The following is a 27,973-nucleotide window of genomic DNA, read 5'->3' on the forward strand; positions in this document are numbered from 1 at the left end:
CAGCTATTCGGGAGGCTGAGGCAGGAGAATGCATGAACCCGGGAGGCGGAGGTTGCAGTGAGCCAAGATCACGGCATTGCACTCCAGCCTGTGCCACAAGAGCGAAACCCTGTCTCAAACAAAAACAAAAACGAACAGATCATGGTGATTTTTTTGGGTTCATACAATGTTCTTCATAAGTGTAAATTTCATTGGTTAAGACAGATAGGAGATGACAGATGGAGTACATGTTTAGGAGGAGGAGTTGACCAGCTTGGCCGAAGAGTTGGATCTTGGAGTTGAGGGAGAGGTGTTTAGGGATGACTCTTAGACACCTGCCTGGGTTAATAGGTGGGGAGGCCTCCCTCGCACCAGAGAGCAGTAGGGAGAGAGCAGGTTAGAGGCTGGTTTTCCCAGTTAATTCGCCAACATTTGCACATGTTTGTGATGTAATTTCCAGCCCACCTCCTGTTTCTTCCTTCCATTCTTCTTGTGTTGATTTCTGTGTTGACTTCCCTGGAGTAACTTCTGATATAGATTGAGATTTTTCTTAAAAATGTGTTTTTAGTATACAGAGGTGTCATTTAAAAGTGAAGTTCATGAAGGAATATTTTTTACCTGCTGGGTTTAATTTCAGATACCCATGTTTTCATAAAAGGGAAACCACCATAGATTCTGTTTTAAAACTTTGTACAAATTGTATGTGTTGATACTTCCTCAGATGGAGAGAGGAAAAGAGGAAAGTAAGTATTTTATTAAAGAGTTTTTTTCCCAGTGTTATTTGAATATTATTAATGCCAAATAAGTTCAGTTCCTATCCTCCTCCCTTCCGTTAAAAGTTCAAATTTGTCTATAGCTTTTTTTTTTTTTTTTTTTTTTTTTTTGCTCTTGTTGCCCAGGCTGGAGTGCAATGGCGTGATCTTGGCTCACTGCAACCTCTGCCTCCCGGGTTCAAACGATTCTCCTGCCTCAGCCTCCCAAGTAGCTGGGATTACAGGCGCCCACCACCATGCCCAGCTAATTTTTTGTATTTTTAGTAGAGACTGGGTTTCACTATGTTGGCCAGGCGGGTTTCGAACTCCTGACCTCAGGTGATCCGCCCGCCTCAGCCTGCCAAAGTGCTGGGATTACAGGTGTGAGTCACTGCACCCAGCCCTTGTCTATAGCTTTTTAATGTCTTTCTATTGTACTTTTTTCTGGAGTGAGAGTTAACAGTTATGATATATTTGACCCTGGGAAAGAAATAATCATAATATTCAATATGAAGGATTTAGGTTAAAGTAAAAGGAGAAACACCCTGTGGCAAGAGTTCTTAGGTTCAGTTGCTGAGGGAGAGCAGAGCCTGAGGTGTTTTTGCCTCTTACTAGTAGTGTATAGTAGTGTATAATCCTTGGCCAGTTAACTAATCTCTCTAGGCCTTAATTTTCTCATCCGTACAGTGGGAACTGGAAATAGTGTTTATCTCATAGGTTATTTTGAGAATTACATAAGCAGCTATATGTGAAAAAATATAGGAAAGTGCTTGACGTATAAGTGCTACTTACTGCTAGTTGCCTTGACTTATTGCTGTAAGTAAACTGTGAAAACAAAAATTGTGATTTTAATGTTGTGATACAGTCAGCCCTTCGTATCCGAGGGTTCCACATTCACAGATTCAACCAACTGTGATTGAAAGTCTTCAGGAAAAAAAACGGCAACTGTACTGAACGTGTGCAGACTGTTTTGTCATTCCCTAAACAATACAGTATACCTATTTATGTAGCATTCACATTGCCTTCGGTGTTTTTTGGTTAAGTTTTTTAAAAACTTATTGTTATTATTACCATTTTGAGATGGAGTCTTGCTCTGTTGCCCAGGCTGGAGTGCGGTGGCAGAATCTCGGCTCACTGTAACCTCCGCCTCCCGGGTTCAAGTAATTCTCCTGCCTCAGCCTCCCAAGTAGCTGGGATTACAGGTGCACGCCACGACACCTGGCTAATTCTTGTATTTTTAGTAGAGACAGGGTTCCGTCATGTTGGCCAGGCTGGTCTCAAACTCCTGACCTCAGGTGATCCACCCACCTCGGCCTCCCAGAGTGCTGGGATTACAGGCATGAGCCACCGTGCCCAGCCTGCATTAGGTATTATAAGTAATCTAGAGATGATTTAGAGTAAAGTATATAGGATAGGTGTAGATTATATGCAAATACTATGCCCATTTATATGAGGGACTTGAGCCATCTGTGGATTTTGGTATCTGTAGGGGGTCCTGAACCAGCCCCTCACAGATCCCTAGGGAGAACGGTAACTCTCAAAGGAGAATTGAGTAGGTGGATCCTTCAGGTTTAAATCACCTATCTGGCATATTGGGCAATACCTATTTGTTGGGATCTGTTTTCTACCCAATCCTGTGGGGGAAGGGTGGGAGTGGAGAGAGATAAAAACCTCATTAAGGGCCAGGTGCGGTGGCTCACGCCTGTAATCCCAGCACTTTGGGAGGCCGAGGTGGGTGGATCACAAGGTCAAGAGATTGAGACCATCTTGGCCAAGATGGTGAAACCCCATCTCTACTGAAAATACAAAAACTAGCTGGACGTGGTGGTGTGTGCCTGTAATCTCAGCTACTCGGGAGGCTGAGGCAGGAGAATCCCTTGAACACGGGAGGCGGAGGTTGCAGTGAGCCAAGATCGCACCACTGTACTCTAGCCTGGAGACAGAGCAAGTCTCTGTCTCCAAAAAAAAAAGAACAAGCAAACCAATTAAGGCTGCTTTTCTGCCCTCCAGGAAGGAAGGATCGCCCCTGAAATGTACTTAAAATATCTTTGGTAAGCACTTCATCAAGGACTCTCTCATTTGAGCCTCAAAGCAACCCTCCAAGATAAAGGGTGTCATCTTAATTTATAGATGAATAAGGAAGCTTATCCAGAGACAGGGGACTTGTCAAGGTCACAGCCAGTCGAGTGCAGCATCTGGGCTTGAACCCACATCTATCTAACTGCAGAGCCCTCTTTTTCTGCACTTCCTTCTCCTAAGAGATCAACGGGTCTTGGTGGTTCTCATTCTCTGTGACTGGTGGAATGTGTACGTAGGGTTTGTTTTCCATGCTTTAGACTGAACATTCCCTAGAGGGGACTTTTTTCAAGTCAACATTCTCTGTTCAAAAGGATTTTGCTTTTTTCAGTTTTACTTTCTAGCCTACACCCTCTAGCCCTGTGGTCTTTCATCTGTTCCAAAAGAATTCCATTTAGAAAATCATGTCAGATTGGTTGCAGAAGCAGGCTCAGCGTTGACAGTTGTGATCGGCTCCATTAGTTGTTTATTATTGGCAACTCACTGAACATAAACTCCTGAAGCTTGAGAGGATGGCCTTTGGATAGAATCTGATTCCATGTATTCATTTAACAGACAGTTATCAGGCACCTGTAGCTGACAGGCAATATGCTAAGTCTTAAAGAATGCAAGGTGGATCTGATGGGGTGGTTATCTGTCTTCTGGAAATGCTGAGGCTGGCAGGGAAAGGAGTCAGTTCAACCAGACCACTGTCATGGCGGTATAAGGGTTACCCAAGAGGGAAGGGTGCATTTGGGAATGTGGAAGGGGAGAACCAAGCCAGCTGTTTGATAGACATCTGTTCCTTGGGAATCTGAAGCTTTTTATAGCTGTGTGCAATGGGTGAGTTCCGCTCTGTTAGGGAGGCACCATGTGGGTTTATCTTTCTTTCTACCTATAGTCAGCGTGACACCTATGTCAGGAGGTGGGTAGAGATGAGGTCTTAGGGTCCATTGGTTTTTTAACTCCTTTGTAGGTTTCATGATTTCCTGGTCAAATAATCAGGTGAAAGATCATGGGCCGTCCACTCTGTCTGCACTGACCTGCTCCCTCTTCCGTTGACACATCACGGCCAGTCTTCTGCCATGGTCTGAGGATATGCCCTCCCCAGGCTATCTGTTTGTTCTTATCCCTTCTCTGCATGTTTTAATGGTTTCTGTGATTCTCTGGACCTCTTCTTCCATGTCGAGGGTGGAATCTATGAAGACAGTCCCTAGTGAGTGTGTTTGGGCTTTCAGCTGTGATTAGGGTACCGTCCCATGCAGATGGAGGTGGTGACCTCTCCCATCTCCTTGCCTTGGCATGTGCTCTTTGGTCAATACCAGTGCCTTTCTCAGTCTCCTCTGCCCAGAATGCTGGAACTGTTGTGCCATCCTGACCATGCGTAGGGCAGTCAGCACCTTTATCTGCCCTTCCAGAATGGTCCATGCACATCTCAGCTTGGGGTTCTCATAGATCTTTTCTGTTGGTCTCCCTCATTAGACTACACTTTTTGAATCCATCCTCTGTTCTAGTCTTTTTTTTTTTTTTTTGAGTTGGAATCTCGCTCTGTCTCTCAGGCTGGAGTGCAGTGGCGCGATCTCAGCTCACTGCAACCTCCGCCTCCCAGGTTCAAGTTATTCTCGTGCCTTAGCCTCCCATGTAGCTGGGATTGCAGGTTGTATTTTTAGTACAGATGGGGTTTCACCATGTTGGCCAGCTGGTCTTGAACTCCTGATCTCAAGTGATCCACTTGTCTCGGCCTCCCAAAGTGCTGAGATTACAGGCATGAGCCACTGCGCCCAGCCTGTTCTAGTCTTCTTTTGAAACACAGCACATGGTTCGTACATGGTACATAATAGGTGCTGACTAAATGCTCCTTTAAGTATGTTAGTTCAGGTCTCAAAGTTAACCTGTACTATAAAGTGTGCGTGTGTATGTGTGTGTGCGTGTTTGTGTGTGTGTATGTGTGTGCACGCGTGTGTGTGAGAGAGAGATCTTACAGTTTTTGTTATTTACTTATTTATTTATCGTCTCAGTTTTGAAGACTGCGAGATGACAGCATCATCTCTTGGGATCAAAGATTAGCAGGAAGCCTAGATCAGTCGAACCCCTTTCAGGATCTATGAGATATTTCTCTTTCATAACTTGCATCCATCTCCAGTGCTAAGAACTCAGGCCTTCCTCTTTGCTCTTCCTTTCAGAGAGTATTATGAGGGAGGCCGAGGACTTCATGCTCCGGACAGAGAAACGGCGCTGGGATTAGGGATTGCCAATTCCGAGAGGATGCTGGGAATCTGCAGGGGGAGACGGAAATTCTTGGCTGCCTCATTGAGTCTTCTCTGCATCCCAGCCATCACCTGGATTTACCTGTTTTCTGGGAGCTTCGAAGGTAAGAATGGAAGCCAAAGTGAGAGGGAAGGAGGGAAGAAACGGAACGTTAGCTGTCATAGAACCCTAGAAAAGAAACTCAGAGCCATCTAATAGGAATATGTATTTCCAGTCATGGGAAGTGACTTGTCTAGGGTCACACAGGTAGTTGGCGGCAGTCAACAGTGTGAGGAGAAAAAGGGAAAAACAAGCAAAATAAGGCATACCTTGATGCAGTGGGAGGGTAGTGGGTACAGAAATGTCAAATCAAGTCAAGTACTTTGTCGATAATGGGGGAAAAGGTTGGGCCCTGGAGAAATTACTGAGCTATTCATGGAGCCATATGTTTCAAGAGTTGGTCCATCTTTTCATTCATTTATTCACCCATTCAACATCATGGTGGTGGTGGTGGTGGTGGTGGTGGTGGCGGTGGTGGTGGTGTTTTTTTTTGTTTGTTTGTGTGGTTTTTTTTGTTTTGTTTTGTTTTGTTTTTTTCTGAGACGGAGTCTCGCTCTGTCACCAGGCTGGAGTGCAGTGGCACGATCATGACTCACTGCAACCCCTGCCTCCCAGGTTCAAGTGATTCTCCTGCCTCAGCCTCCCAAGTAGCTAGGACTACAGGCACCCTCCACCACACCCAGCTAATTCTTGTATTTTTTGTAGAGATGGGGTTTCACTGTGTTGGCCAGGATGGTCTAGATCTCTTGACCTTGTGATCTGCCCACCTTAGCCTCCCAAAGTGCTGGGATTACAAGCGTGAGCCACTGCGCCTGGCCGTGTCGTTGTTATTATTGGATGCCTGCACTAAACTTGGTGCTGAGAATATGAAGATAACGCATCTGGAGATTCACAGGATAGTGGAGGAGACAGGCTAACAAATGATCGCGGCACATTGCAATGCGCGTTGTGATGGAGGAAGGCAGGGTGCTGTGGGAGAGGTTTCTTGGAGCTGTCAGGCCCGGGCTGGGGATGAAAGATGATCAGTTACATGACGGGCCGAGCACAGGGAGGCAACAAAGAATTTGCTGTCCCCAAACAAATAAAAACAAATGATGATCCCTGCTACTTTCCAGAAATCAGTGGGAACAGCAAGGCTTGCCATTTTTCTAGCCAGCAGTTTCAAATACAGTGCAATGTTTTGCCTATCAAAGATGGTTTTCTAGGCTTCAGAGAGAAAGGGAACGGCAGTGGTGAAGAGCTGACTTTATTTTTTTTTACCCCCATACTTGAATTTCAGAAGGAAGATCTCAAATGAAAATCTGTCTCAAGGAAGTCACAACTGTGTTTTTAAACATTTCCTTTATGCATAATTTTATTGGCAGCTCAAGGCTACCTTTTAATTAGGATCTCCACTTCACTTTCTGAGATGTGCCTTGAGTTAGATAGACTGAATATAAACAAGGTGGAACTGTGTGCCTGCCTAGCAGGGAGGGCTCAGGATGCTCAGCCCAGTGCTGAGGCCGGGTGACACACCCCTGTCCGTGTTCCCACCCTTTAGCTGCATCCCTGGAACAGTCAGAACCTTCATCTAAGCAGGTAGATAGAGCCAATTATGCCATGGCAGTGGATGGTAAGTTTTTGGAAAAGGGACTAGAGAGAGGAACGGGAGTTGATGTTGGTCTTAATGTAAGGAAACATTCTCCCAGAGATCATGGAAAAGCCCTTTTTATAAAAGAAGTCAGAGGTGCCCCATGCTAGTATAGGTTTAGTAAGTAGAACATTGACTTTTAACTAACTAAGCTGGTAATAATAATAATGGTAAAACAATGACAGTGATGACAGACACTGTGATTCTGTCATCACAGTGATGACTACAGTACAAACAACTAGTATTTTGAGTATTTCTTTTTTTTTTTTTTTTTTTTGGAGACGGAGTCTCGCTTTGTCGCCCAGGCTGGAGTGCAGTGGTGCGATCTCTGCTCACGTCAAGCTCCGCCTCCTGGGTTCACGCCATTCTCCTGCCTCAGCCTCCCAAGTAGCTGGGACCACAGGCGCCTTCCACCACGCCCAGCTAGTTTTTCTGTATTTTTAGTAGAGACAGGGTTTCACTGCATTAGCCAGGATGGTCTCGATCTCCTGACCTCATGATCCACCTGCCTCGGCCTCCCAAAGTGCTGGGATTACAGGCGTGAGCCACCGTGCCCGGCCTATTTTGAGTATTTCTACAGGCCAGGTATTGTTATAAGGACTTTTACATATGTTCACTCTTTCTTCACAATGATTCTTTGTGCCAGGTACATTTAATACACCTATTTTACAGATGGGGAGGGTGAGGCAGATAAGCTTCAGTGATCTGCCCATGGCCCCAAAGGTGGTTAAGATGGAGCCTGGATTGGACTCAAGAGCTTGAGTTTTTAACTGCAATACCATGCTATAGATTGGGGCCTCAATGAGTGATTAAACTTTGGTCAGGAGTTTGATGGGGTGTCACACAATCTGGGTGAGGAAAGTTGTAGAATGTTGTTTTGTACTCTTTGGCAGAAAGCCAACCCAAATTGCTTTTTGGCCAAAAGGGAATTTGATAGTTAATAGGATTTGTAAGTTCAGAGATAGGGCAGGCTTCAGGCAGAGTTGGATCCAGGGGCTTTGTAGCTAGGTCTCCCTTTATCCCTTTGTTCTATTTTTCTCTGCTTTGGTTTTTCTCAGGGTGACTATCTACATAGAGGAAGTTTCAGGCTTGCATCCTGTCCTCACCAACTCCAGTAGAAAGAGGATTTTTTCCTTTTTCTAATTCCCCAATATTGCCTCTGATTGAATTGCCTGTGGTAACTCCTCCTGAAACCAGTCACTCTGGTTGTGGGAGGGTAGTGAGGGAGGCTGATACTTTTTTGTTAACTTTAAGCCCTGTGCCTATTTCTGGTCACAGGATGATGGAGAGTTGCTTAAAACACATGGGGTGAGATTGGGTGATTGGGATGGCCACCAAAGGCAAATGGCATGGTTTCCCAAAGAGAAGAGATTAGAAGTTGATCTGGATTATGGAGAATTCATAGCTGTCTGTGTTTATGGTTAGATGTGTTTATGGTCAGCTTGAAGGCAGCTTAGAACCATCATGGCCGGTGGAGTGACTGTGATCACTAACTTTGAGCAATTTCACCAGACTGGCAGATAGATTATGGGAAACTGGAAAGATCATGAAAATACTTTGGGGCAACATGACTGACTGGGTGTAGGTGCTGTGTCTATCAACATGATCCTTTAGAATGAACCCCATGCTTGGGACCAAATCACAAGCTGCATTTAGTAGGGGCTGGGTGATGTGGGCATATTAACACAGTATTTTAGCTAGGATGACAAAGGCAACAGATTTCTGTTACTGAGTGTCAGTTAGTGTACATTGGGGCTGCTGCATTTGTATTTGTGGACTCTCTGCTATAAGGACAATCTAGATAAGGCAGCACGCTTAGGAAAATCCAGGTGAGTGACAGGGCCCGTTCAAATCTGGTTATGTAAGAAATGGTGGGAAGATTTGAGGATGTTTACCTTGGAGAAGCAGAGGCTCAGGGTGTACATGCTCAGTTTCAGCAAACAGACAAAGGGCTGTCCCCTGAAAGAAAGACTGGGATTGCTATGGTGGCCCCGAACTTACGGAGGGACGTGGCAAGGAGCCAAATGTCAAGCTCCTCATAATGAGGATCATGCTGACCAGAGCTGGAATGAGCTGCCCAGGAGGTGGTGAAATATCTGGCATGAGAGATGCAGAAACACAAGTCCAGTATCGTGGGAGGGAGCTGAGCGAGGCGGGCAGTTACACAAGGTGACCCATCTGACCCTGCCTGACCCAGAGATCCTGAGGCTCTGGGAAAGGCTGAGTATTTATCAGAACACAAAGGCAATGCCTCCATGAAGCTCCCTGCCAGTTGCTGCAGACAACAGTGCATTTCCCAAAGGGCCCGCAGAGACATTATTTTCTTTGTAATTAAACATCACAACAACATTACAATCCATTTATTGACACCCTTGAGTTTTTGGTTTCGTGGCAGGTGAAGCCATAAATAAGGGGCGGAGTTGCTGCCTGTATTCATGGAAATACTGTTCATACTTTCTGTGGGTTTATTTATTTTTTGACTCTGTTTAATTTCAATGGATCTCCTGAGAGCAGAGCCAAGAACTCCCTCCGAGATGTGGATGCTCTCAGCATAGGGTTTTGGAGTTGGATTACACGCCGCAGCATGATATATTGAGAGAGCCCTGGAGGGGGTCAGCTGTCTGAGGATCTCAAATCAGCTTAGCCAGAGGAGCTGGGTGGTCTGGGGCACACTTGCTCTCATGCTAGACCTTCATTTCTTCCAGCGTGAAATGAAGTTGTCGAGTGCACGTAGCAGGGTGCTGACATTCTACCTACAAGCTTCTGATTCTAACGTCTGATGTAAGTGAATTGAAAATGACCAGAATCTTCCCCGATTAAGGGGAATTATGACACTAAGAGGGAGTCGGCTTACTGTGATTTGCTCCTGAGCGTGGAAGCAGGAGCAATGCATAATGTTATGGGGAGGCAGGCATTGTCTCCCTGTAAGAAAGAACACCTGTTCCAGCGACTCAGTTGTTAGGCATGGAGTTCACCATCTGGGAAAGAGATGAGATTTCCATTCCTTGAGACACCTTTTGAAGGCCCAGTGACCGCTGGTGAAGGACACTCATCAGGTGGTGTTTTTGTTAGTGCGTTAACCCCTTAGTTCTTAAACCCAACTCCTTGCTTTATTTCTTTCCCAGTCCACCTTTCTTTCTCTAACATCTCAGTCAGCATTCCCAGCTCCACGCCGTTCAGGCCCTAAACTTGGGAGTAATCGTTGTCTCCCTTCATTCACTCCATGTCTCCGTTGCCACTTCCTGTTGAGTCTAAGCTCGGCCTCATAGCTGCGTCGGTTGTTTCCTACCTTTCACCACTGCTGTCGCCCTGGCTCTGCCACTCCTTCTTTGTGATCAGGACTAAGCATAACAGCCCACTTTCTTGCAGGTCTCCTTCGTTCTTCAGACTCCTCAGAGCTAAATCACAGCACCACTCTGCTCCTTGTCAGCCCCTCTGGCCCATCCCCTAATCCCCACCATCCTGCCTCCCATCATCTGGTATCCTCTGCCCAGCCATGCCAGATTCCTTTAAGTCCTGGCGTGCATCGCCCTCTGTGGGCTCTGCTCTTCCCACCTGTTCTTTCTTCTCCCTAACACCCTCTATTGCTCTTGTTTCCTTCCTGTTCTTTGTCTGGCTGCCTAGATCCTTGGGTCTCAGCTGAAACACAATTAATTGCTCCTGACCCTTAACTAGCAGGCTTCCTTGGCTCCCTATTTACCTAACTCCTTGTATGTACCCTTAATACTCAGGGCTCTTTATTTTTCTTGTTTTTATAATCTTTTGTTTTCACAACAGATTTACAAGCTTTGGGAATGGAGGGAGCGGGTCTCTTTAGCTCGCCCTTCCACCTCTAACACCTACTGCAGTGCTGGGAGAAGATTTGGTCCCCAAATGTTTGTTGAATGAATGAGTGAATGAACACATGTGCCCTCTTCTGACTGTGAGTGCTGACAGGTCTCATCATTGCCTCCTGGATCCACTGTGGACTCCTTACCATGACTCTGGGGTCTTCCACAATTGTTTTTTCCCCAACCTATACTGTCTCTCTTCAGGGTATAATACCCTGTTGAACTCCCTGAGAAAACTACTTCTCTGATTCTTAATTTTCACTCTGTATTCTTACTGCCCACTATTCAGTTCTTTTTTCTGTAACCCTCCCTCCCAGCCAACACCATCAATGCCCGTATTCAATATCATTTTCCCCTAATGCCAGATCCCATATGGAAACTTCTATGACCAGCACACATCAAGAGATATTTTGCTTGTTTGGTGTCTTTCTAACCACTTACCTGAGTTTCTTGAGAGAAGGAAGTGTTTTATTTGTCGTTACACTCCCAGTGTCTAACTGAGCACTCACTCCTAATGTGTCCTTAGTGAATGTTTCCTGGGAAGAACTGGTATTGAGGGACGCAGGAGCCACTGGTAGGGAAGGGCTTCTGGTGCTGTGAGCATCTGTGATTTTTGAGACCTGAGGACATGGCTGCTTTCATTTGGTCATGATGTTAATTCTGGGACTGGAGTAAATCTGCTCAACTACAGCCCCATTTGAATTTAGAGCATGCCTGTTATTTTCTATCAGAATCACCTTTTCTCAGAGCCCAGTGGGTTTTATTGTGGGATGTGGTTCTTCTTTTCTGTCCATCAAGGAGATGTGTTCGGCTATTAGAGACGTATCAGCATGTGGAAAAAGGGTGCTTTTCAGCCATTCAGAAAACTCTTCACACATTCTGCCCTCTGATAATTCATAACCAGCTCGGTGCAAAGGTTTCCCATTGTCAGGGAGGCAGGCCAGGACAATGTGGTTGTTATTTAAAAGCAAATGTCTTCAGAGGATGCGAAGTCCTGAACACTTAAAACCAGTGTCATGAAAAGGCAGAGGATCTTCACTTCTGAACTGATATTAGCCTGCACCCCTGTCTTGTCATTCCTAAAGGCTGAGTTCACTGTTGGTTCCGTTTTTATCAACATGAACCCCTTCTGAAATGAATATTTTTGAGTGTTGTCACAGTAAATTTCAACAGAAAGAAATGGGGTTCCGATACTGGGCTATTTTGAAGAGTTGCAGTGAGAATGAAAGAATTGTAAGTTAAAGCTTTTTCTTTGCATTATTATTATGGGGGAATCCCAGGGCACTTATGTGGTGGAATAGGCGAGATGGGGGCGGTGCATTTTATCCAAGGAGGGTTTGTCCAGACATGACTGATTCCCCAGCCCTGTGTCTGCTTCCCCATCCCTGAGCTCAGAGAGTGTACTGGAAGGTCTGGGAAGTCAGATTGTGCAAGGTACTGGTGAATAATCTGCTGGAGCTTTCAGTATCCCCCAAGTCTAGGCTATACAGCAGCTTTGGCAGGAAAGCCTATTTTTGCTGTCCTGCCAGTGATCCAAATGTATTATTTAATAAGGATATTATGGAGTATAAGAACATAGGATGCTGAATGCAAAATGAAATGGGACTTAAAATACAAAAGTTGTGTTTTTAAAAAAAATAGATCAAAAATGAAGAGCTGGCTGGGTGCGGTGGCTCACGCCTGTAATCCCAGCACTTTGGGAGGCTGAGGTGGGCAGATCACGAGGTCAGGAGATGGAGACCATCCTGGCGAACACGGTGAAACCCCATCTCTACTAAAAATACAAAAAAATTAGCCCGGCATGGTGGTGGGCGCCTGTAGTCCCAGCTACTCAGGAGGCTGGGGCAGGAGAATGGCATGAACCCTGGGGGCGGAGCTTGCAGTGAGCCAAGATCGCGCCCTGCACTCCAGCCTGGGCGACAGAGCGAGACTCCATCTCAAAAAAAAAAAAAAAAAGAAATTTTCCAGCCAATGCTTAATAACTGTTAGTGCTGAGCTTGAGCAAAATCTTGCAACAAATGAGGATGTGAGCATGCAAGTGGGCTGCTCTGAATAGTGCCAAAGAATGCCCAGTGCATGTGTCTGTAGTTCTTACCTTGTGACTGTTAGGAGTCTCTTTAAGGTCGTGGCATCTGAGAGGGCAGTAGAGTCTATCCCAATTATTTGCTTGTGAGATGGTTCCAAAGATGACCTCTACTTTCCTTTTTCTTTTTTTTGAGATGGAGTCTTGCTCTATTGCCCAGGCTGGAGTGCAGTGGCACGATCTCAGCTCATTGCAACCTCCGCCTCCCAGATTCAAGCAATTCTCCTGCCTCAGCCTCCTGAGTAACTGGGATTATAGGTGCCCACCCCCATGCCCAGCTAATTTATTTGTATTTTTAGTCGAGATAGGGCTTCACCACGTTGGCCAGGCTGGTCTTGAACTCCTGACCTCAGGTGACCCGCCCACCTTGGCCTCCCAAAGTACTGGGATTACAGGTATGAGCCACTGCGCCTGACCTGACCTCTACTTTTCTTATACATATCCTTTGATCTTAAAATAATATTGGCCATCCTGCTAGGGTGGAAAAAATGACCCTGCTGCATCTGTTGGCTGCATCTCCTTTAAGAGATCACGGCAAGAGGCCTGGTGAATCAAGAAATGTGGTTGCCATGAGTCCCAACATGCAACTTGTATGAGTTTCCTGTGGCTGCTGTAACAAACCACCACAAACTTAGTGGCTTAAAAAAAAAAACATACATTTATTATCTTACAGTTCCAGAGGTCAGAAGCTCAAAATCATTCTCACTGAGCTAAAGTCAAGGTGTTGGCAAGGCTGGTTCCTTCTGCAGGCTCCAGTGAAGAATCCATCTCCTGGTCTTTTTAAGCTTCTTGAGGCTGCTTGCTTTCCTTGGCTTGTGATGCCTTCCTCCATCTCCAAGGCCAGCAGTGTGGCATGTTCAAATCTTTCTCTCTGATGCTAACCTCTGCTTCTGTTATTACATCTCCTTCTTTGACTGTGACTCTCCTACCCGCCTCTTATTAGGACCCTTGTAATTATTATTATTATTATTACTATTTTTTTGTGATGGAGTCTCGCTGTGTCACCAGGCTAGAGTGCAGTGGTGCGATCTCAGTTCACTGCAACCTCCAACTCCCTGGTTCAAGTGATTCTCCTGCCTCAGCCTCCTGAGTAGCTAGGATTACAGGCACGTGCCACCACGCCCAGGTAATTTTTGTAGTTTTAGTAGAGACTGGGTTTCATCATGTTGGCCAGGATGGTCTCTATCTCCTGACCTCATGAGCCACCCTGCCCGGCCAGACCCTTGTAATTATATTGAGCCTACCCAGAAAATCCAAGATAACTCCCCGATCTGAAAATCCTTAATTTAATGGTACTGGTGAAGCCCTTTTGGCCATGGAAGATGACATATTCATTGGCCATGGGGATTAGGATGTGGACATCTTTTGCGGGGGGTCATTGTTCTGCCTTCCATACCACTTTCCCACAGTCTCATGCTCCCACATCCTCTCTATCCCCTTCTTGTCCTTTATGGATAGAGCAGAGATGGTGTGCCATGCAGTTTTCACATGGACATCTTATCCTTCCCTTGGAGTTTTGGATTCTTGCATTTGAATTTGACATATATGTATCCAGCATTTCATTTACAGCTCATGAGAAAGGCACTGTATTTAGATGCATTGGTCTGAATTGTCTGAATGATTTAAGACCATAATACTTCATCTATGATAGGTGTTTAATCAGTAACTGATGATGCATTAAGGTTTTCTGAAAAGATAAGTTCAGAATGTCTGCTCTTTGTTGCAGATTTCCTGGTTTTAAGTCAATTTTATTTTATTTTATTTTTTGATTATAGATACCAATTTAACAAAAGGAGGGAGGATTTTATTCAGAGGGTCCTTTTGGTGTTTGAATAGGTCTCTTAATTTTGAGTAAAAGATAGCCATTTATATAACTACTTTGGAAAACTTACCCAAAGTATTACCAAGCAAAGCCAAGCATACCCCATAATCCCTTAGCTCTACCCCTAACAATACACCCAAGAGAAATGCATGTAGGTGGGAACAAAAGACTAGTACTAGAGTGCTCACATCAGCGTTATTTATAATAGCACCAGACAGGAAACTATGAAATGTTCATGAACACTAAAATGGGAATAGTGGGGCTGGGTGTGGTGGCTCACGCCTGTAATCCCAGCACTTTGGGAGGCCAAGGTAGGCAGATTACTTGAGGCCAGGAGCTCAAGACCAGCCTGGCCAACATGGAGAACCCCCATCTCTACTAAAAATACAAAATAGCTGGGCATGGTAGTAATTAGGTAGTAATTAGCATGCCTGTAGCCCCACCTACTAGGGAGGCTGAGGCAGGAGAATCGCTTGAATGTTCCAGTGAGCCGAGATCATGCCACCGCACTCCAGCCTGGGCAACAGAGCAAGACTCTGTCTCAAAAAAAAAAAAAATAGTGGCACGTTTATATAGTGAAGTACTATAGAGTGATGAAAATGAAATTACTCTCAGTATTGAGCAGAAGACATACACAAAATAATACATACTATAGGATTCCAATTATACCAAGTTCAAAAACAGGCAGAAATTCATGTAGGCTCTTACCAATCCGGATGGTGGTTAACTCTGGAAGAGAGGGTAGCACAGAGACTGGGGCAGGGCCCAAGGAAGACTTTGGGATGCTGCTAATAATTTAATTTTAATTTTTTTGTTTGTTCGTTTTTGTTTTGTTTTTTTGAGACGGAGTCTCAATCTGTCGCCCAGGCTGGAATGCAGTGGCACAATTTTCGATCACTGCAACCTCTGCCCCACCCCCCCAACCCCGGGTTCAAGTGATTCTCCTGCCTCAGCCTCCCGAGTAGCTGGGATTACAGGCATGTGCCACCACACCCAGCTAATTTTTGTATTTTTAGTGGAGATGGGGTTTCGCCATGTTGGCCAGGCTGGTTTCGAACTCCTGACCTCAGGTGATCTGCCCGCCTCAGCCTCCCAAAGTGCCGGGATTACAGGTGTGAGCCACCACGGCCAGCGTTAATTTTAATTTTAACCTGTGTGATGACTATACATCTGGGCTCACTTTATGATAATTCACTAAGTATTTCACTTAGGACTTGTTCATTTTTCTGAATATGTTATTTTAGTTTTCAAAAAACTATGCAAATCTTGATGGTAGCAGAATTTGAAGTGATTTTGTAGGTTTTGCATTTTTTTAGATGAGAGGAATTTTCTTAACCTTTGGGATTTATGAATCTATGTCATTGTTGGACTTTGAAGTTCAAATGCTTTTTAAGAATGAAACCTTTCTTTAGAGATCATTGTTTAACACTTCTATGTAATGACATTGGCTTTTTTCCTTTCTGATATACCATTTGGACAGATATTCACCCTATGAGAGTGGATCACAGCACTGACTTCAAGATCTGAAATTTACTCATAAAAACCCTAATCTGTACGAATGTTTTCATCAGTTGGAAACAAGACCAGTATTCTTACCAGCTCTTGCAATGACACAGCTCTAATTAATATTAAAACAATATTACTGCTTGATATTGACCCCAAGCCACATTAGATAATATTCTCCTTTGTGTTATTCAACAAACGTGCATTTTCATAAAATCCTTATTCCTGGAAATGGAAAAAAAAAACCTTTTATTATTGTATTGTGGAAGATACAGAAACACAAGAAGGAAATGTACTATTTAAACTATAACGATAATGGAAACTGTAGCAATCGTTTCTATTTATCGCATGTTAAACCAAGATTGGCTGCATCTGGCTTGCACTTGTGTTGGGTTTGGCCCGCCTATTGCTTTTACCATTTTTGAATTTGTTGCTAATGGTTAAACATTGGGAGATTGCACATAAAAAGCCATGATTTTTGGCTTTCCCTAAAAAAAAAATGAAAATATCTGTAAAACCAGACCCTCGTTTCATCATAGTAGCTACTGGCTGGAGCTGAGTACTGGCTGTCCATGTGCACAGTGCTCGGATGATCCATTTTGTCACGGTCTCCATCCTTCCTTGTTGATCCCTGTGTCATCCCTGCACTGTCGTTTACATAGAACAGAATTAAGAGGGAAGAGCTTCTGGTATCTACGTCTGGCAGTGGTTGACGCTGTCTGGCTCACTTAGACTTTGAGTTTCCACCTTTTGGCCTGGTGCTGGGCTAGGAATTTTACACATAGTATCTCATTTATTCCCCCAAACAACTTCATCCTTGCCCAATTTTATAGATGAGGAAACTGAGGCTTAGGGACGTTGCACCATTTGAGCAAGGCCACCAAGATAGTAAGCAAGGGAGCCTGTCCTTGTCTAAAAAGGTCCTTTACTGTGTAGTCACTCAAGAACTTGCAGATACAGAAACAACTGGTAGATGACATTTCAAAGTTGATATGCTCAAGCTTTAGACAAGGACAAGAGAAACCCTGAGACAAGTGAAAATGGGGTATCTTGGACAAGAGAGAAGACACACGATCTTCTGTGGCTAGCAGGATTCTTATAAGCCAGTATAACGAAGAAATTCAGTTAATCCTTTAATGCAGTTTGCATTTTGTTTCTGTCATAGACTCATACAATTAAGAGAAGGAATGGACATCAGGAGTCATCTAGGCAGGCTTACAACCTAAGCAGATAAAACTTTTGAAAATTACAGATGGACTTTTTATAGGGCAAATGTTGATGGTTGAGGGAACATAGCCCCCAAGGACAAGTGGATGGGAGTTTGAATTTTAGTAGACACCATTTAAATCACAGAGTGAAATAGACAAGTTACTCAACATCATTGCAGGTCAGTTTTTTCTCCATAAAAAGGAGAGCATAGGACTGGGCGCTGTGGCTCACACCTGTAATCCTAGCACTTTGGGAGGCCGAGGAGGGCAGATCACCTGAGGTCGTGAGTTTGAGACCAGCCTGACCAACATGGGGAAACCTTGTCTCTACTGAAAATACAAAATTATCCAGGCATGGTGGCACATGCCTGTAATCCCAGCTATTCTGGAGGCTGAGACAGGAGAATTGCTTGAACCCGGGAGGTGGAGGTTGTGGTGAGCTGAGATCGCGCCATTGCACTCTAGCCTGGGCAACAAGAGCGAAACTCCATCTCAAAAAAAAGAGGAGAGCACAACCTGTAGCTTACACCGCTGTTAAAAAGACTAAATGACCTGTTATATCCGACAGTGGTCATTTAACAAATCTTTGTTTTTCCTTTCATTCTCATATTTTTCTAGAATCCTGGAAAATCTCCTGGGAGGGATGCAAAACGTCACCCACCTGGTCCAGAGAGACCCTTGTTTTACAACTGAGCAACTGAAACCTAGGGAACTGCTCACAGCCTCAGCAGCCTTCTTTAGGCATTAGAACAGGGCTGGGAGAGACTCCCTAACATACTGTAGCTGTGGTCATAAATGCACTGGCACTTCCTTGTGAATGCATTGGCCATGTTTGGAGAAAATTAAATTATTTCACCAAAATGACCTGTAGTGAGAACTTTAAAGAACAAAGAGAAAGGGACATCCTCTGATGCGGAGTTTAATCACTTTCCTAACAGATTTGTCGGATGGGGCTAAGTCCCAGTCTTCCTTTTAAGTGCTGTGTGTCCACCCTGGGTCACTTAACCTCTCTTACCCCAAATTGCCTCTGCGTAAATTGGGGGTGCTATTGAGGGTTTTTGCAAAGATGAAAACGAGTCCATGGTGCCTAGCATGGATTAGGTTTGCAGAGTCATTTTGTCTCAGCAGCTGCTTTGGATATGTTGACTGTACTTCTGGAAGCAACAGGTCGCTCAAGGAGTCAACAGAGTTGAATGTTTAAAGCTACATGGTGGGAGGTGGAGGTGGGCGGATCACGAGGTCAGGAGATCAAGACCATCCTGGCCAACATGGTGAAACCCCGTCTCTACTAAAATACAAAAAATTAGCCAGGCGTGATGGTGTGCACCTGTAATCCCAGCTACTCGGGAGACTGAGGCAGGGGAACCGCTTGAACCCGGGAGGTGGAGATTGCAGTGAGCCGAGATCACGCCACTGCACTCCAGCCTGGCGACACAGTGAGACTCTATCAAAAAAAAAACAAAAAACCTACATTGATAGGAAGAACCCTGGCCATGCCAAGATTCCTTCTTTCTGGGGTGGAGCCTTAGATAATGGATAGTTGGCCTTTTTTTTTTTTGCTCCAGCAGAGGGCACTCAGTGCCCCATTTCTGGCACACAGGCAGTGATGGATGCTTGAGGTGGTGTCCCGGCTGGGAACCCTCTCCATTGCACCTGTTGGTAACAATTATGATTAATTTGCTTGGCCCTCTTGGACATGAGCTTTCTTGATACATTGAAATAATCCCCCCATAACCTAATTAGGGAAGGAGGGTTTACCATTTCAAACGAGGTCACTGAGCGCCAGTGCCATTGGGTGGATCACCAAGGTTATTCATTCTTTCCACACACACAGTCAGGCACTGTCTAGGGCACTGGGCATAGAGCCCTGAGCCACATGGGCAAGTCCCCTCTTCTCATGGAGCTTAGTTTTTCCAGTGGATGGAGAGGGATGATGATCGAACGACTTCATGCTCTGCTGAGTGTTGATAAGTGCAACAAAGAAAAATAAAGCAGAGTGAGATGATAGTGCCAGGGCAACAGGCTTGGTGAGGAGTGGGGAAAGGGAAGTGCTGTGTTAATAGGGTGATCCTGGCAGGCCTCTCTTATAGGTGACATTAAGCAGAGCCAGGTGGCAAGGGGAAGGAAAAGCGTTTCAGGCAGGGAGAAGAGCAAGAGATGGAGAGTGCTTGGTGCTTTTGTAGGATGCCAAGGAGGAGTATGGGTGGCTGGAGAGAGAGAAGAGAGGAGAAGCAACATGGTGTATGAGGTCAGGAGGAGAAGCAACGTGGTGGATGAAGTCAGGAAGGGTAGGCAGGGACCTATCACACAAGCCTGCAAAGTAGATCTTGGCACCTTGGCCTCTGGCTTCTCATTCCTTGTTCTCCTCTCCTCGGGAAGCTTAGTCCTTGCAATCTGGACTTGCCTTTAGCTGCTAATCAAAGTTCAGAGGAACCTGAGAGAGTATTTCCTCTTCTTGCCTATAAGGAGGTCACCTAGATCTCTGGTTCCAGCATTTGCTAGATGATAAGAATCACCTGGGGCATTTGTTTAACATATAGACTTCCAGTCCACCGTGGGGCACTTAATGAACAAGACAGCCCAGAATCCTGCCCTAGATCTACTAAATGGGGTTCCTCAGGGGAGGTGCCCAGGTGTCTGTATTTTTAACAAGTGTCTCTCTTCTGGCCCATTTGAGAAGTTTGACCTGGATTAAGTGCAGCCTCTGGGTTCCTGGTCTCAGCCCCCCTCCTGCTCTCCCGGGCTCCAGGACTTCGATTTAATAATAACCAGCATGGTAATGACATCACTGATGGAGTGCCTACTGTTCATCTTGCACAACAGCCACACTCCGTATTTTATCTCCTCTGACTTAAATCTTAGTTTTCACACCAAGTTCCTGGCCAATATATTGTTTGTACTTCTGTTAATCACTTATTACGTTGAATTGCGATTCATTTATATAGCGTACTTCCTTTTTAGAGCTTTTCTGTGAACTCTAATAACATTGCCTACAAAAGTGCCCAGCACAAAGCGACAGGGCCATTGGGTGGATCACCAAGGTTATTCATTCATTCCTCTGGCGAAGTCATTATTATTATTTGTTTGGATTTCACACACTTCAGATAGTGTGGACTCACCTTTCCATAGTCATATCCGAATCCTTAGTCTTCGGCAAAATACCTGAAATAGAGTGGATGCTCAATGAATCTTGAAATGCCAGAATAAAAATAATATTAGTTACTATTTATGGAGCATTTATTGTACATCAAGCACCAAGTCCTTGACTTGTAGTAACTAGTTTCTTCCTCAGAACTGTCCTATGAGGTAGGTGCTAATATTCTTTTTTTTTTGAGACGGAGTCTTGCTCTGTCGCCCAGGCTGGAGTGCAGTGGCGCGATCTCTGCTCACTGCAAGCTCTGCCTCCCAGGTTCACGCCATTCTCCTGCCTCAGCCTCCCGAGTAGCTGGGACTATAGGCGCCCACCACCATACCCAGCTAATTTTGGTGCTAATATTCTTATTGTGCAGACGGGGAAACAGAGGCACAGAGAAGTTTGATAATAGGTAAAGCTGAGATTGAACCCAGGCAGGCATGCCTTCTGTGATCTCTCTAAGGTTTCTTTCATTTCTTAAATGGGTATGATTCTAGATCTCTTTTTTTCTATGTAAGGTTGCCCCCTCCTGCTTAGTTCTCCATAGGGATTAGGTAGAGTTGATCCTCTCCCTGCGTATGAATAATGTCTCACAGATCCTGGGAAATGTACTAGGTCGGAACTTCCACCCAGGCTCAGTGGGCTCGGTTGTGTTGACTTTTATCACTGTTCAAGCCATGCATTTTCTTTGCCTCCTGGGATCATCATGTGCCAGTTGTCTTGGCTCCTGTGGCTGATGGATGATTGGATCCAGCCTTTCAGGGCAGATTAGGGTCAGCCTGCTCCAAGCAGTAGCGAGAACCAGGCCCTTTCCTTTCCTTTCCTAGAAGCCGTACCTGTGAGTTAACGCTTCTCAAAATGCTGCACTTAGCTCACTTGAGAGCAGTTTGGGGGCAGATTGGTTCATGGACTCTTCAAATCCCCAGTGCAGACATGAAAACAAGCCTTCTGGGTGCTCAGATTGTCAGGGCACACACAGGCACTGGTTCTGAGCCAGCACTGAAGGAGACAGGTCTGACAGAGACGAGCACCTCACCCACGGCTTAATTTCATGTTTTGGATAAACACTCAGTGGTGAGTGGCATGAAGGGGCGGATAAGCAAAGATCGTCGAGAGTGAGTATTTACAAAATTTTTTCATTTTGCTCTCATCAGTCTTCTTCCTAATAGCTCTTGCTGCTCTGATGGCTCTCTGACAAATAGAAAGGAGGCTGTTTTCCCTCTGGTCCACACCTCTGCCCCAAACAGTCCCTGTATTGCATTCCAGATGCTTCAGTGACAGGTAGTTATCAGAAAGAGACCCTTGGATTGCATATTTTCTTGGCTTCTTCGCTTGTTCTGTTCCCCAGGTGAAATCCCTCGGCTCCTTCAGGCTTTGAGGCAATTCCTTCCCTCAGTCCTTAGCGTGGGATAATAGAAATTAACACTTGGTGGGGCTTTGCCACGTGTGCTGCTCTAAAGCACTTGCATTTATGTTCATGACGCATCACCTGGGGAGGCACTAGCATCACCCTCCTTTTAGAGGGAAAGACAGGTGCAGGATGTTGAGAAACTTGCCCTAGGTCCCAACCTGTGAGTGGCAGAGCCACTTGTGTGGCCTGGAGCCCACGTTCTCACCCACCATATACACAGTGCATCTTGCTGCCTGCCTTTCCTCCTTGTCCTCCCTCCTTTCTATGACAATCATTTGGCTGTAGGTAGTTCCTCCTCTGTGCTGAGCACTATACCAGTCAGTAGGAAACAGGGACAATGAGGTGTTTTCAGGGCGTGAGTGTGGCAGAGCCATCCAGAAGTCCAAGTGTGTCCCCGGTGCGATGAGAACACAGTGCCCAAGACCTAATGGGGCCCTGTAGGGCCAGAGGTCAGGAGAGGGCATCATGGCAGCAGGCATGCTCTGAGGACCCATGGGAAAGCACGTTGTCATTTAGGAAGACACAGAAGAACCACATAGCCTGGGCAAGAGGGAGACTAGCAGCTCCCAGGTACGCCAGGCATCCCCATTCCATTCCCATCACAGAGAAGCATCCACCTCCTGGGAGTGGGGATAGTAGGACTGGAGTGGACATCGGCTTTGCAGTCAGAACACTCAGGGTTTGAAACCTGTCTGTTCCACTTACCAGCTGGGTGACTGTGGGCTTGTCTCTTGCCTTCTGTAAGTTTTCTCATGTATAAGTGGAAACAACAATACCGTCCTCACAGATGTGTTTGAAAGTCTAAGAATGATGAGTTTTGCAGGCAACTGACACATATTAGGTTCTCAGCAAATTGCAGATACTTGTTTTATTTCTTTTGTTTTTGAGCAGATCATGTATTGATAAACTTCAGATCTGTGATTGCAAATAAAATAGATTATTAAAAAAATCTGTTGCGGCACATAGTTGTTGCTCAATAAATATAAAGCAAAGGCTTAATTTGCACGCAGTTGGACTGGATTCGTAGCCAGCGGGGCATGATGGAAAAAGCACAAAATGAGAACTGAGAGTGGCTAAGTGGATTGCTCAGGGTCACTCAGCTGGTATGTGAAAGAGCTCACTTTCTCATTGAATCTCCACAACAGCCTTGTGAGTCAAGCTGGGCTAATGTTATCTGTCTCTTAGAGAAAATTAAAACCCAGGGAAGGTAAATGTCTTATGCAAGTCAAATTACTGGATCGTAGAATAATGAACTTCATCACTAAATAGCCATGTGACAAGTCGAGGACTCCCTTTCCTCATCTGTAAAATGGGGGAGGTGATATCTGCCCTGACTACCTCAAAGAGTTGTGGTGGAGGTTAGATCGAAGAGAGATAATAAGCCTGGCTTCTATATAGAGAATGATCTATGGTGGGCAGGAATTTAGGCCAGATCACCAGCTGGGTAGCCAACATAGTTATCCAGATAAGCAGTAAGGTGACCTGAACTTAGATGGTGGCAGTGGCAATGGAGATGAGGCAGAAGTGGCTGCCTGGGGATAGGTTTTGGAGGTAGAGGCTTTAGGCCTTGGTGATGTTTGGGTTGTGAAGGAGAGAGAAAGAAAGAGTCAGTGATGACCCCAGGTTTTGACCTGAGCAAATGGATACTGGCAGAGAGGTCGGTGGGAAGAGCTGTGTGGGACGAATGATCCATGGCTGGTTCAGGACATATTGATAGCTGATCAAAGATGTGACAGTGAACTTCGAACATGCTCCTACCTGGGTATATTAAGCCATTCTTGCGTTGCTATAAAGAAATACCTAAGGCTGGGTAATTTATAAAGTAAAGAGGCTTATTTGACTTATGGTTGTGCAGGCTATACAGGCATGGCACTGGCATCTGCTTGGCTTCTGGGGAGGCCTCAGGGAGCTTACAATCAGGGCGGAAGGCAAAGTGGGAGCAGGCATGTTACATGACCAGAGGAGAAGCAGGAGAGAGAGTAAGGGGAGGTGCCATACACTTTCTAAACAACCATATCTCACAAGGATCGCACCAGGAGAATGGCGCTAATTCATGAGAAATCCGCCCCCATGATCCAAGCCCCTCCCACCAGGCTCCACTGCTAACATTGGAGATTAGATTTCAACATGAGATTTGGAGGGGACAAAGATCCAGACTCTATCACTGGGTGTTGGAACTCTTGAACCAGTGACATCTAATAGTGAGGTGAGCTAGAAGCCAGTGTCAACCATCTTTACTAGGAAAACAAAAAAAAGACATTATTTGGAAAGAAAGATTGGGATGCCTTTTTAAAATTTCCAGTGTAAAAAAGACATTGTACTTTTGTTTTTATTATAAAGAAAAATCCGGTTGAAGTAAAGCTGAAGCGTCTGCATGGTTTTATTAGGCAGTGCTCTTGCCATGTGGTAGGGTAGGAAGTGCAGTGGTTCTTGCACCAGAAGACCTGGGCCCTGAATCTGATGCTGCGACTCGCTGGCTCCATGGCCTTGGAGGGGTCCCCTGACCTTTCTGAACCTCAGACCAAGTAGGCTCCTAGTCCTTGCTTTAGGGGCTGGTATGCCAAATAAGGGAACTCATACTACAGGACAGGTTCCTTGCACACAATGTGCTCAGTGCACAAGGGTTGATGAGTGAGTGATTGCCTCCTTTACGAGAACAGGATAGGAATGAATAGCTACATCATCACATCAAGAGTAGTCATTGATGCTTGTGGAGCACTTGTTATATGCTGGGTGCTGTTCCTGTAATTTACTTAGATTAACTCATTCCGGACTCACAACCACCCCGTGAGGCTGGTCCTATTATCCCTGCTTACAGGCGAGGAAACTGAAGTACACAGAGGTTCAATGAGTTTCCCAAAGTCACTCCCCTGGGAAGTAGAGTTGGGGGGACTCCAGGGCTCACCGTCTTGTCTCCAGGGACCGTGCTTTTGCTTACCACGCTGTATTGCCTCAGCATATAAAGAGGAACCCTTGTTAGCCCCATCTTACATACGAGCAAACTGAGGCCCCAAATGGTTAAATGAACTGCAGAAACACAGCCGGTTGGTGACAACTGGTACATTCTCATTTGTGAGTGGTTAAAAGTGGGGTATCTGAAGCTGGTTCTGCTGGGACCCTCAGCCAAGGAGCAGTTCTTTGCCCGAACAGAAGCTCCATCCATCTGGAGCGTGGGCATGGAACCCGCTCACATTCTCTTGCACACCCCTCCTGGCTCTGGGGTTTGGAAAGGTTGGATTTCTCGTAAGGTGATTGCAGGACAGAGCTCTTTCTCTCTTCCTGCTGCCGTTCCAGGCGCTTGGCCTGTGCTTTCTCAGTGTCTCTGTTTCTGTGCAGTCGCTCTCACGGGGTCTTCCCCTCATCCTGCCTGTGGCATCATGAGAAATTATGGTCATGGGTATTTGCAGGCTGTGTTGGTGCTGCCAGAAACCTGCTCTTCTCGTGACTCCAAGCCCAGCGGTGTTGGGTGCAGTTGTTGGCTCCGTATTTCTGCACTTGGCTCCAGCACGCTTAGGTGTGTAGGAGAGTCTCAGCTCCCTCCACCAGAAATGTTTACAGCTAATCCGGGTGACTAATATTTGATGTTTCAGTTGTTGGTCTTTCTACAGATATTTATATTGCTATCAACCTGTGCCTTGAAGGTTAAAACTGGCTTTTGGGCCTCTGTAAACCACCTACTGTGCTTTGCACTTAGTGGGAATGCATTCAGTAGTTGAGGTGGTGTTCCCATTTCTGACACTTAATTTGCATTTTTAACTTACCCAAGGGAGCTTGTTATTGCATGATCTATCAGGTGAGCTATTGTCAAGACTGTAATCTAATTAAATGCTGGGGTCCAGAAGCCTTAGTTCTTATAATGTTGCAGCATTTGTTCCACACGTGTGGCCTTCATGCTCAGTGTGCCGCTTATCATCCACACAGCGGACGTATTTTGACAAAGGCTTCCCTTCTTTTATGAATCCCAAACTAGTAGCCTTCACATTTGCAATTTTCCTTCTATTTAATGAAATGGTTCCAGATCATTCTGTGACAATCGAAGGTAAACATTGCTCTGCACAAGGCCTACTCTTCTGGGATTCTTCCATGCCTCTTTTGCATTTCTCAAACTCTTAGGCCCAAATGTCAGATGATGTGGGATTTGGAGAGTTGGGAATCCTGAGCATATTTGAGTTGAAAATTCACACAGAGCTTGAGTGAGTGAGGATGGAGGTGGCAGGGGAGGGCATGAACTGTTTTTGCTTTTATTGAATGGCGCACCTTTGAGAATGATCTTGTGGCTTTTGAGCAGATAAGAGCGGGTTGCAGGACTTCAAGTTCTCCATAGTGGTTTAGTTTGCACCTTTCTTTTTGGATGTGGAGGTTTCCCCTGGGTGGCCAGCTGATTTTTTGGTGCCTCCATTTATACCCTAACCCCTTGTTTTTCTCTTAGATCATTGCATATTGAGCACATATTTATTAAGTGCCAAGTGTACGTCTGATACTGGACTACAGTCTGAGAAAGACACTAAGATTAAGACATAGTTTCTGTCCTGATGAAAATTGTTCTTTTGTTAGTCTTAGGTGATAATGACCTTTCTCCGTGTGGTCATTTTCTGAAGATAATAGGTCCTCTGAGGAAACCAGGAGATGAGATGATGGAAACACTGATTAATGAGTAAAAAGGGAAATTATAGAAAAGTGGGAAGCAAGAATTTAAGGCTGAGAGCAATCTTCTTTTGCAGGGAAGGACTCACTCTTGCCATTTAGCATACTTGCTGTAATAGAAGTATGTATGCTGGTGTTCAGGAATCCAGAAAAAGGGACACCTAAGTGTCTGGGGACATCCAAGAAAGCTTTCGTGGAAAAAAATGCCTCCTGGGCTGAATCTTGAAGCATGACTAGGAGTAGGCCAAGGAGAGGAGTCAGAAGACCACACTTGAGTCCTGCCATTGTTGGGATCTCCAGGAAGTGATGGTCAAGGTCTGTGTGCTGAGATCGTATGCCAGATGTGGTGTTAGAGATCAGCATGTTTAACCCAATCAGTCAGATGATCCCAGTAGGAAAAGCAACACAGCAAGTCTGAAGTACTGTATCATACCACACAGTGCCTCACCTCTCAAATTTCTCTGTTAGCTTTTGAGCCCTGCAGAAAATCAGCTGTGTCTTTCTACATTCAGGGGGTCCTTCTCTGCTTCTGTACTCATACCTTGAGGTGCTCTCATCTCATCCCCTGCCTCCTTCCATGCCCTCATCTTTGGCTCTCAGTGATTCTGTATTAATAGCAGCGATTAAACTGCCTCATCTCATCAGGGAGGAGATATTAATCTTCATCAGGCCCAAGGAAGAGCTTAATTTTTTTCTGCTCTTCTCCTCTCCCCAGGCTGCCCCACTGAGCTCAGGCGCTATCAGCTGCACGACTGTCTGTGGGACATTTAGTGATCTGCTTCTGCAGATGCGTTTCAGTGAGTTCACTTCTCTGACTCCCTCCCTTAGCCTCCCTGCACCCAGAGCTTCACAGGCTGTAATTGAAGACCACTGTCAGGAGAGGGAGAGAAGGGGAAAAATACTCCCTCAAATAGAAATTCCCAACTTCATTGTCTTGCATGGCTGCAGGGTAAATTATACCAGGACAGTACCGCAGCTGGAAGCTGTAGGCTTTTTGGTTTATGAAATCCTATTCAGCCTTTGGAGAAGTATGCCTTTTCTCATGCTGTGATTCTGCGATTAGCTGTGAACCGAGGATGTCAGATGCCCAGGGGCAGGAACAGGAGACAGGGAGGTTCAAGAGTTCATCAGGAGATGAGGATGGCAAAGAGCTATTCCCAAAGCCAGGCATCCCAGGCTGGTCCTGCCAGTGTGCACCAACAGCCAGTGATAACTCAGCGCCCATCGAGTTTCTACACGTGCCCAGTGAGCCCAGGGCTGGCACGGTAAAGGACACATGCTATCTCATTTAATCTTGACAAACTTGCTAGGCATGTGCTGTTATTCCATTTTTCCAATAAGGAAACTAAGGCCGGAGAGAGTGAGTACCTAGGCTGAGGTTACATGGCTTGCAAATTCTATCTTAGCTTTCTTCACTCTTCCTGTCATACTCTGCCCACTGTATCTAGGGTGACTGTATAACGTCTTGTCCAAACTGGAACACTGTTAAGAATGCAGGGGGAGGATAGGGACATACATGGGGAGTGATCCATGGAAACTGGGAAGCATGGTCTCTCTCTCTCTCTCTCTTTTTTTTTTTTTTTTTTTTTTTTTTTGAGATGGAGTCTCTCTCTGTC

At 45.4% G+C, this 27,973-nt stretch overlaps 1 protein-coding gene and 1 long non-coding RNA gene across 5 annotated transcripts in view; one reads left to right on the top strand and one right to left on the bottom strand.

Annotated features, from left to right (window-relative positions):
- The window catches only part of LARGE1 (LARGE xylosyl- and glucuronyltransferase 1), a 640,944-nt gene that overhangs the window by 146,561 nt on the left and 466,410 nt on the right, over positions 1–27,973 (top strand). For all 4 annotated transcript variants that reach the window (XM_032139623.2, XM_032139621.2, XM_032139622.2 and 1 more), the window contains one exon: positions 4,970–5,157. In XM_032139623.2, the coding sequence (XP_031995514.1) occupies positions 5,052–5,157 (106 nt within the window). In that variant the 5' untranslated portion in view covers positions 4,970–5,051. The remainder of the gene's footprint in view (positions 1–4,969; positions 5,158–27,973) is intronic.
- Positions 15,970–27,973, bottom strand: part of LOC131381938 (uncharacterized) — a 12,794-nt gene continuing 790 nt past the window's right edge. The window contains exons 2-4 of the long non-coding RNA XR_009211014.1: positions 22,419–22,628; positions 20,289–20,331; positions 15,970–16,186 (exon numbers count right to left, since the gene is read on the bottom strand). This is a non-coding gene — a long non-coding RNA (uncharacterized LOC131381938). The remainder of the gene's footprint in view (positions 16,187–20,288; positions 20,332–22,418; positions 22,629–27,973) is intronic.

The sequence above is a fragment of the Hylobates moloch genome, unplaced genomic scaffold (genome assembly GCF_009828535.3).
Source record: "Hylobates moloch isolate HMO894 unplaced genomic scaffold, HMol_V3 SCAFFOLD_19, whole genome shotgun sequence".
In the NCBI taxonomy this organism is placed as follows: domain Eukaryota; kingdom Metazoa; phylum Chordata; class Mammalia; order Primates; family Hylobatidae; genus Hylobates; species Hylobates moloch.